General features: G+C 42.3%; 1 protein-coding gene across 1 annotated transcript; it reads right to left on the bottom strand.

Moving 5' to 3' along the window:
• Positions 1-3,088: 3,088 nt before the first annotated feature.
• Positions 3,089-9,018, bottom strand: LOC146647523 (uncharacterized). The gene is made up of 3 exons (XM_085389618.1): positions 8,897-9,018; positions 7,352-7,626; positions 3,089-6,865 (listed from the first exon to the last, which is right to left on the bottom strand). The coding sequence occupies exons 2-3, from the start codon at positions 7,596-7,598 to the stop codon at positions 6,321-6,323; spliced, it is 792 nt and encodes a 263-aa protein (XP_085245744.1). The 5' UTR covers positions 7,599-7,626; positions 8,897-9,018; the 3' UTR covers positions 3,089-6,320.
• Between the last annotated feature and the right edge of the window lie 1,679 nt (positions 9,019-10,697).

Below are 10,697 nucleotides of genomic sequence, written 5' to 3'. Positions count from 1 at the left end.
TGGGTCAGGCTTATCAGTTACAGCGTTAACTTGTAGCTGGATTTGCTGAAATTGATGCTGCATGCCTTTCCACCTTTGCTCCTGACGTGACAAATCCTTCTCCCACTTTTGGTCTCTGGCTGCTTGAGACCGCATAAGAGATTTCACCCTGTTAACTCCTCCAATTTGTCCTCAGGGCTTGTTGCTGCCATGGCCTCTAGCTCAGATGAAGCTCCAACTCCTTCATCAGGCTGCTCCTCTTGGCCTGGCTTTCTTCCACCTCTTGTCATCATCTTCTCACTGTGGCATGAGTGACACACTTCTGACACCACTTGTAACAGGGCAGCCCTTAGCGGCTGGAAACACAGTGAGACAGACCAAGGCAAGTGTAGTGGAACAAAGTACTTATTTGCTCTATGGCTCTCCTTACAACAATTAACTTGTCGAGCTTCTTCACAGCACAAAAAATCCATCCTCTAATGACAACTGGCAGCCTTAAATATGTTCAGCTGTCACAGACTTAACCATTATTCCACTCTCAGGTAAATTCTTAAATCCCAACCTTCCACCACAGTATACAATATATCAATAAGAATAAATAAATACATAAATACATCTTCACATTTACATATTAATAAATATTTCACACTTTATTGTTACACCAAACCCAATATTATAAAAACCCAGAAACCCAAGCACAAAAAGATTCACCACACTCTCTTTACCAATGGTCTCTCCCGGAACCTTTAAATGGTGTCTGGACCCCCGGGGAAACATTTGCCCAAACACCTTGAAGAGGACACAGGCAAGAAAGGTGAGTAATCATTAACTTACAAACACTTATTTGCACCACTTTTATCCCTAGATTTCACACACACATTTGCCTTAGTTTTCCTTATTGGTAAACCTTAATCACAATCTCAATCACCATTCTTCTCTCCTGACAGACAACCACCACATTCCTTGACGAGGAGCAGCTGTGCAGGATCTGAAATAAGGCTAACAACTGATTTTAAAATTCCCAATAAATAGACAATAAATATTTAAACTGCTTGTGTGCAAATCCATGCTTAAAGTGCAATGCTCATAAAGTGCTTGATAAGGTGCTTTTAATAAAGTGAAAGGTGTGCTCTAAAGTGCTATACATATAATATAAATAAATGCAGTAAGGGAGTCCTCTTCCTTACAGTGTGCATGAGGGTGGGAATGCATGTTTAGGTCTGTGTGCGCCTATTCGTCTGTGTCTATATGTCAGCTCGGGTCTTACACTCCACCCCCTTGGAACATCTCAGGCCCTCCAAGGTATGGAGGCTTATTTCCCCTCACCACACTCCCTGCTGGTGGCTGATGCCCTCAGACATCGGTGCGTTCTTGGTGTCCAGGGCTGGACGCTCAGGTCTGTACCAGCTCACTGCTGGTACGGCTGCTTGGTGGGGCCTGGTGCCTGTGGCTCGGTCGGGCCCCTTGCGGGGGCTCGATTCACTCTGGCACAGCTGACTGCCGGCAGAGCCCGCGTGTACGTCACTGCAGCCCCCTCTGGCTTCTGCTCTGTGGCTGTTGGGTGACCCCTCATCTGGGGTTCTCCTCAGCTCTTCCCAGGAAGGTGGCACGGTTGCCCCTCCGGTGGTCCTCTTTGGGCGCTTGCACTCTGGGGGCCTCTGGATGTCTGGGGCCTGGATCTCCTCCATGCCTGCTTCATGCCCTGGGGGACGGGGCTGTGGCTCCCCACACCAGCAGATCGTTACATGGAGAAGCCTTTTGAATAGACGAGCACTCATCCACACAGGTGTTCACACACACAAGCTACACCTTTCTTGGCTGCTACCTCAAACCACATTGTGCGATGTCAATCTTGCGTGCTGCACAATCACATTCAGTATTTAATATTTACTGTTATTTACACTTAGCTAGATTATTGCAATGGTGTTGTGTTATTATGTTGCTCTCTTTTTTGCTTGTTTTCTCTTATTTTCTTCTCTCAACAGGTGACCTGGGAGATATTTTTTAAGTGCCCTTTCTCACTGTCCCTCTTCCCCTTTTCTTCCTTCCTTCCTTCCTTCCTTCCTATCCCCCAGTCATGTCTGTCCTATCTGTAACAACTGAAAATAAATTAAAATAAATAAATAATAACAAAGGTTGATCAAATGGACCAATATGGCAAGGCCGTGATGGTCCATTTGGTAAATTAAGTTAGTTGGGCATCTTTTTTGGCCTTCAGACAATAATTCTGATGGCTAAAAAACGAAACGGGACAACAACAAGAAAAGAAAGAAAGAAAAAAGTAATAAAAATGTCTCTAAAACATATTTTAAGATGAATCTTTTTATGACTGAGTAAAAAAAAAATGCTAAAATTCGAGTGCAGTGTTGAGTAAAATGGTTTTATTAAAATTTAATTGACCCTTTGAAATTATTTGTTGGAAGTCTTAAATCCCACTGAACAGGGGAAGAGAAAGAGACAGAGACACAAAGATAGCAACACAGAGGTAAATAAACATGGAGACAAGACACTGAGAATAAGACAGAAGGGGAAATGCCCAAAGTCTCATATCTCTGACAAGTTAAGTCACTTTTATTCATAAAAAACCCAGAACTTAAATATAATTATAAACCCCACATAAACATAATCATAGAACAATTAAAAGTAAAACATACCAAAAACACATCAAATGGAGAGTGAAGCAAATATTATTAATAACAACAAATGCACATATTAATAATATAAAGCAAAATCCTTCAATAAAAAGGCTACAAACAGAAACAACAATTTGAAACAGCAATAAGAAAACAGTGAAAGTGACTACAGATATAGACCTTCCTAGGGAGGCCTGAAGTGCAAACATACCCTCTACACTCCCTTCATAAAACAGGGGACCATGATTACCACCATAGTTGGCCGGTCTGAAGGCACTGACCTCAACTTCCATACAATGTTTGAGCAGGACAACCAGGACAGACCCACAACATACAGAGCCTTAAGTGACCGCAGGCAAATCTCATCCACCCCACCACCACAGTGATGGGCAAGTCTCCCTGCCCACTGTACAAAATGTGCTTCACAGACGTTGTTTCATGTTGTAAAGATTGTGCCTTAAAAAAATAGCCACAAGAAGTTTTAAAGAAATCTTTATTTCACTTTTAAGACACATAACCAACACCAACATACGAATCAACAGGATGAGCACATGCTGAAATTCAGTCTTCATGAAAATCAAGATTAAATCACAAAATGTTTGGTCTCATGTGTGTTTCTTTCCAGCTTTGACTCTGTGGAGTAAAACCTCTCCACTAAACAAAAAAATAAAACATCTCAGCAACTTTTTTGTCACCTCCACAGCTCAACACGATACAAATATCACATCAAATGAATGTAAATACGTGTTTCATCTTCATTACAGGTTTTAATGGAATATGCAACAAACAGAATTAGGGCTGTGACATATCATATGATCTGCAATAATACTGGTATAAATGTTTACAAAAAAGTGTGTTTAGAGGAACATCATGTGTTTGCATTCACCCCAATGAGTCAACCCCAGTCATGTCTCACAGCCAGAGCCATATGTCGGGCTCCAGTCACAGTTTGGTAGCTGAATGTTCGCAAAATATGCAAGAAAACTTTTCCCACTGAAAGTGAAAAAAGCAAACCTGTTACAACACTTTAAGCAAAAACACACTTGAGTACAACCGGGCTGTGAAGGCACGTGAGCAGGAGATACTAGCAGCAGTGATGTGCGACCCAAAGGTAAACAAATGATTCAACCATGCATCACTGGAGCACTCGCGAGTTACATTTCATATAACAGCAAGAGCAGTCAGTGGATGGAAATTACTGATGTGCTACACGGTGGAAAAGCAGGAGGTTAAAAAGCTCGACCCAAGATGAAACAAACCAGGTAGAATTTCTTTTCCTTATATGCAGAGGTGGAAAGAGTACTAAAATATTTTACTCAAGTAAAAGTACTATTACTTTGCTGAAATTTTACTCAAGTACAAGTAAAATTACCTGTCTAAAAATGTACTCAAGTAAAAGTAAAAAGTAGCTCATTTAAAATGTACTCAGAGTAAAAGTTACATAGTTACTTTTCTGTCAGCAGGAGGACAGCCGCTTCTGAGTAGTGCAAAAAAGGACAGTGGGATATAAATCTCAAAGTAGTTCTTTTTTAGTGAAAAGAAAAACTTTACAAATTAAAGTGCAGTGGCAGTTAAACTGCAAGTCTATACATGAAAATGGATAATGGTCACCAAACCAATCAACCAAACCAAACCGTCAGGTATCACAGTGTTTTCAATACAAAACCATATCATTCTTTCACATGAGAATGTGTTCTAAACTGTCAAATAAGAGAACAAGTACTGAACTGAACGGCAGCTGCTTTAAAAATGTTTTTTAATTTTTTAAACTTGGCCCTGCCCTACTGTACCTCTAGATTAAAGTTCCTTTGTATCCATCCTAGAGTGTTACTCTCTGAACTTCCTGTTAATTTTGAGGAGCAGTTGATTTTCAGAGTTAGTAGAGTTCATCCTTGCTCACTTTGCAGTGAACAGTAGTCCAGCACAGCTAAAGAGACGCTCGAAGGCAGCTGAGGCAGGCAGGCCAGTGTTAAGTTTGAGAGAAAGTTTTTTGATGTCCCTAATAAGACATCAATGCATTACATAGCTACCGCTGGTAAATTATACCAATATACCTCGTGGGTTTTTTTTATTGGACAGTAACAGGCTAGTTAACGGGAGGTTGCAAGTGCTAATTAACAAGTAACAGAAGTCAGCTGTCTTTGACTAATCTAAGGTAAGTGAGCGCTCTGTTATTCTTTTGCCTGCAGTGTGAACATATGTGGGTTAAGTAAGAAAGTAGCCGCTTCTGTCTTTAATTTAACTATTTTTTTAAATAAATTCTTATTATTAACAAACAGGAAAAACGTAGGTAAACACATTTTCTTTTGGCAATTTACCAACCCAGTAAAAAAAATGTAAGTTGCGTGGACAACAACGTGCCCGATTACAGCAAGTTGCTAGTACCAACCAACGTTATCTGTGTTCTTCACAGATGTCTTAACTTAATGTGATTAATTTGAACACAGCCTTTTTGCTACCATAACGGTACGAGTTGTATTTAACTTACCTCCACATGCTTGCGCAGGTTTGATGTGGAATTTTTAAAAGCTGCTAACTCGGTCTCTCTGGGCAAACACAGCTTACACTGCATAATAAAGCTGTTGCCTTTCTTGCACTTGAAGCCGAAATGGTCCCTTAAATACGGCCAGGGGTTCACATCCGTTTCTTCGAGTTCAGGGTCAGCAGAATTCGACGGGGCTTCTTTTTTCACTGGATCCATAACACCGATGTCAGACTCCATCTTTAACGTGACCTTAGCGCCAATTTGTTCTACTACCCATCATTCCCTGCAGTATTTCCGAAGTGCAATGGTTTTTTTAATTTACTCAGTAACGGGTGTGATTGAAAACGTAGCGAACTACAATACTTTTTAAAAAATATACTTAAGTAAAAGTAAAATTACAGACTTGAAAAATGACTTTAAAAAGTACAAATACACAAAAAAACTACTCAATTACAGTAACGCAAGTAAATGTAATTCGTTACTTTCCACCTCTGCTTATATGACAGAATTGTGCAGGCTCCGCATTACAAGGTTATTTTGGATATTAAGCTAGAGTGTAAGCACTTGTAATACACTTTTCTTAAAACTTCCAGGAAAAACACCCCTGAGGATACTTATGTGCTCATATTTCATGTATGCCGTGTCACTAACATTGCACTATAATGTTGTTCATAGAGTATTTAAAGGTAGAATGGGAGGCAGAGCCTTCAGCTTTTAAGATTAGACTTAAAACTTTCCTTGTTGCAGATGGGGGTCCCTCCCTGAGCCTGGTTCTGCTGGAGGTTTCTTCCTGTTAAAAAGGAGTTTTTCCTTCCCACTGTCGCCAAAACGCTTGCTAATAGGGGGTCATATGACTGTTTGGGTTTTCTCTGTTTTCATTGTATTATTGTTGGGTCTTTACCTTACAATATCAAGCACCTTGAGGTGGCCACATTTTCACACTTTGAATTAGCTAAGCTGTCATCAGTGACAGCAGCTCACTGGAAGAGAAAGATGGAAAATCCATCATTTACTTACACATATAAATGCTGCTGCCTGCCGAGCTGATAAAATGTACATTATTTTTTTTAAATGTAAGTTTCTCGAAATATTATTTTGAGGCTATATCTCCCACCCCTACATACAATAAACAATACAGAGTTTTTTAAGGAAGGAGGTCATCTGATCTGCTCTGATCTGGCTTCTCAGTGGACTGCTTCATCTGACAGTTCTCCCACTTTTAACTAGTGTGAATCCTCATGTGTCTTTGTAACTGTATCCTCTGAATGAAGCTTTTCACCTGTGTGGATTCTCATGTGAGTTTTCAAGTTTATCATCAGGCTGAATCTTTTTCCGCAGGTGCTGCAAGAATGTGGCTTCTCACCTGTGTGAACCCTCATATGTCTCGTTAGTTTGGATCTGTACTCAAAGGTTTTTCCACAAATCTCACATTTCACAAACTTTTTACTTGTGTCAGTTTTACGCTGACTCTCTGACACAGGAAAGTTGTCTTGCTGATCTCTGCTCTCTGGTTCAGGAGAGCTGGAAGAAAGGAGATGTTCACTGTCCAGCTCTGGCTCACTTTCCTCATAAGTAGGAGCCACCATGAAGATAATAATGCCTTCAGTCTCCTGCTTCACTACAAGCTGATCTACGTCCTGACTGGTGCAAGGTTCCTCCTCTTCCTCTTTTATCTGTGGAAGCTCCGGATCCTCCTGGTCGAGGCTGAAGTTTCTCTCCTGGTCCCCAAAAACCAGTTCCTCCTCACATTCATGCTGTTGTGGGAAAGCTGAGGTGACAAATGGACAAAATTACTTGTCTTAGATAAATATAGAAGTATAACAAGAATGACTACTCGGCAGTGGTGTCTACAGCTGTCCATTTCCAACTCTACAACAGAGTTTAATCAAAATATCATCAGAAATATCATCATATCATTTACCCAGACCTGGAAACTGTTAAAATAAGATTTCATGCACTCACTTCTAACACGTTAGTAAATTTCTATGCACCAATCACAGTTTGTCCACCAATTACTGTTGGAAAGATGTTTATGTAAATGATAAGACAAACATCAGACAGAAGGGGAAATTTAAAAGTAGGATTAAAATATGGGGATAAAAAGCAGCGAAGCTCTCAGAAAACCTCGACTAACAATCAGCTGAGTTTATTTAAACACTGGCCTTGAAGAACTCTGATGTGTTTACAAAATATCTTTATTGAATGAATTAAAGTCATATTAATTTTTAGGTAAGACCATTACGGTTTTACATACCCCTGCTGTGTAAGTTCATTTCAGGTTTCCAGATGTTATCCAGCTGTCTGAGCTGCTCTTCTTCAGTCCAGATGAGGCCTTCATCCTCCTGTTTGAGTACAATCTTTTCTACGTCATCGCTGATGCAGAGTTCCTCCTCTTCCTCTTTGATCTGTGGAGGATCTGGGCCCTCCTGGTCCAGACTGGAGTTCCTCTCCTGGTTGGAGACCTGCTGGTCATACAGGCCCTCCTCTTCCTCACACTTCATGTTAGGGGGAGATCTTGAGGAAGGGTCACTGAGGAAAAAGGTTAATAATGTGATGACAGGAAAACACATCTGAGCAAATATAGTCCACTCTGAGCATGTCCTCATATGGGAGTGAAATTTACAACTAACTGTACAAATGTGAAAAATGAAAGTGTAAGTTACTCTCGAGCTCTGATACTCTTATTAGGAAAGTTCAGAGTACAAATCATTCAGGTAGCTGCTGCCAGCTTCACGCTGCAAGTAAATGTTTGTCATTGTTGTAGATTAAACTGAAAATCTCACAGTGCCATAGCAGATAAGTACCAGTCAGGTTTCACAGCCAGTCATTGCACAGAATCAACCCAACTAAAGTCATCAGTGATCTGAAGATTATTAGGGACTCAGAGTTTCAGTCTTAGTTCTATTTGATCTCATTGCTGCCTTTGATACTGTTGATCATGACATTTTAAATCAAAGGTTTCATCATTTAGTTGGTTTAACTGGACAGTTCTCAATTGGCTCTCGACCTTTGACCCAGTTAAACCTCTCAGGTCATCAGGTTCAGATCTGTTAACTGTTCCCAAAATCAGATGTAAGTGTGCTAAGAGTGTGTTCAGTTACTGTGCTCCTGTTCTTTGGAGCATGCAGCCATAGTTTGCCTGCTGTGGCTGCATTCAAAACTAACAACTATGTTTCCATGCTTTGTGAATAACACTGACATCTGTGAGATTTGAGCTGATTTAGTTCGAGTTAAGACTGTTTATTAGAACATTACAAAGTTATTTTAAAAACTTCATCATTTTCTTGAACCCAAATATAATTCAGTTGAAAAATATACATTTTAAAATGAGGTGAGGATGGTGGGGGAGGCACGATGGTCTTGTAGGGTTAGACCCTGATTAAGGGGTATTTTTGAAAGTAAAGCCCATCTCTCAAAGTCCCTGCCGGCCTGCCTCCACCTCGGGAAGCCTGTGGGTGCAGACGGAGGTGAGGAGCACCACAGGCGGCAGAGGACTGTCTGTAGCCCCGGAGTGAGGGTCAGAGAGCCGAAGCAGACAGCGAACTGTGGCACAGTGCAGAAAACCGAAGCTTTCCCTCCCTGCCTCCTTTATCTTAATCTTCTAAATAAATCTTCTATAAAGGCACTTTCTCTCGGTCTCAAGGTTTGTTTAATGCTAAAAGTTCACCGTAAAAAAGAGACGCACTTGTGTGATTAGCCGCTCCCTGATTTCAGTATGTTAGCCTACAAGCTGAGCTCTGATCAGGTCCTACATGAGTTGTATTCTTGTGTTAGTCCACTGAGACCATCGCAGTTTTACCTGTTATGCGTAACTTTATCTCGGGTTTCCGGCTGATATCCAGCAGTCTCTGCTGAAGGTTGATCTCATACTGGACGATCAGACGTTCTGTTAACCTCAGAGCAGATTTCTTCTGCAGCAGTCAGCCGGTCTCTCCACTATTGCTTCTAAACGAACAATAAAAAAAATGTAATTATAGAAAAACACTTCTGAGAAGATAAAGTTTTAGTTAGATAGAACGTTGGACCAGGTGTACACCAACATGGCGAATGCGTACAGAGCCCAGGCTTATCCCCACCTGGGTCTGTCAGACCATCTCTCCCTTCTGCTACACCCAATATACACACAAAAGATCAAGAGCACTGGGATTACAACCAAAACCGTGAGAACATGGCCGCAGGACGCTATTCCGATGCTTCAGGACTGTTTCCACTGCACAGACTGGGATGTATTCAAGGTGCAGGACACTGACAATCATGTCGCATTGGACAGTTACACCTCCACTGTCTTGGACTACATCTGTTTCTGTGTGGACAATGTAACAACTTGGAAACGATTCCGTGTGTTCCCTAATAATCCACCCTGGATGACACACGGAGTTCAACAACTTATTCGAACAAGGAACAACGCTTTCAAATCCGGGGACCAGGAGGCATACAGTGCTGCCAGGGCCAACCTGAGAAGAGGCATCAAGACTGCCAAGCAGCAGCACAGGAGGCGTATCGAGGCCAGGTTTGAGAACAACACAAACCCAAGGCAGGTCTGGGAGGGCATCAGGGCTATCACGGACTACAAAAGAAGAACACCATCACCCTCAGCCGACAGTTCTACTCTGGCTGAGGATCTAAATCTCTTTTATGCCCGTTTTGACAGGGAGAACACCGACCCTGTCCTGTCCCCTCTCCCCTCAACCGACCCTGCTCCGGTCCTGAGCACTCATGAGCTGAGGCGTGTGTTCCGGAGCATTAACACCAGGAAGGCGGCCGGGCCGGATGGAGTGCTGGGCCGGGTGCTAAAAGACTGTGCTGCGGACCTGGCGGACGTCTTCACCTCTATATATAACACCTCGTTGTCCTGTTCACTGGTACCATCCTGTTTCAAAGCAGCAACCATCGTTCCCATCCCAAAACAGTCAAATGTCACATGTCTGAACGATTTCAGACCTGTGGCACTCACCCCCATTCCCGCCAAATGCCTGGAGAGACTGGTCATTAAACACATCAGAGCTGCTTTTCCACCATCCCTGGACTCGCACCAGTTTGCATACAGGGAGAACCGGTCAACCGAGGATGCGATCGCCACAGTGCTGCACACATTACTGAAGCACTTGGAACACAGGAACACCTATGCACGGCTCCTCTTTGTAGACTACAGCTCGGCTTTTAATACCATCCGGCCATACAAACTCCGTCCCAAACTCCACCAACTGGGACTTAACTCCTCTCTGTGCAACTGGATTGTGGACTTCCTCACTAACCGTAGACAGAGTGTCAGAGTGGGTAAGAACACCTCTTCCACCCTTGTGGTCAACACCGGTGCCCCTCAGGGGTGTGTTCTGAGCCCTCTGCTATACACTCTCTTCACCCATGACTGTATTTCCTCCTGCGCGTCCAATCTCATTGTTAAGTTTGCAGATGACACTACAGTGCTCGGACTTATATCCAACAATGATGAGACAAACTATAGGACAGAGGTGCAACAACTAGAGTCATGGTGCCACGACAATAACTTGGTCTTAAACACCAAAAAGACCAAGGAGATCATTGTAGATTTCCGGAAGAGGGGCCATAACAACCATCTGCCTCTCTTCATTGGCAGTGAG

This window comes from Rhamphochromis longiceps, linkage group LG18 (assembly GCF_057381845.1).
Source record: "Rhamphochromis longiceps isolate RC_006_pf linkage group LG18, R_longiceps_female_GT1.1, whole genome shotgun sequence".
Classification (NCBI taxonomy): domain Eukaryota; kingdom Metazoa; phylum Chordata; class Actinopteri; order Cichliformes; family Cichlidae; genus Rhamphochromis; species Rhamphochromis longiceps.
This window is presented reverse-complemented; position numbering and strand designations above follow the sequence as displayed.

What these genes read in the sequence shown, in the direction of transcription:
- LOC146647523 (XM_085389618.1), bottom strand. Translation starts at nt 7,598, where the DNA reads ATGAAGTGTGAGGAAGAGGAGGGCCTGTATGACCAGCAGGTCTCCAAC. An exon ending in AATGAACTTACACAGCAGGG is followed by an intron (nt 6,866 to 7,351) that starts GTATGTAAAACC and finishes TTGTCACCTCAG; the next exon opens with CTTTCCCACAACAGCATGAA.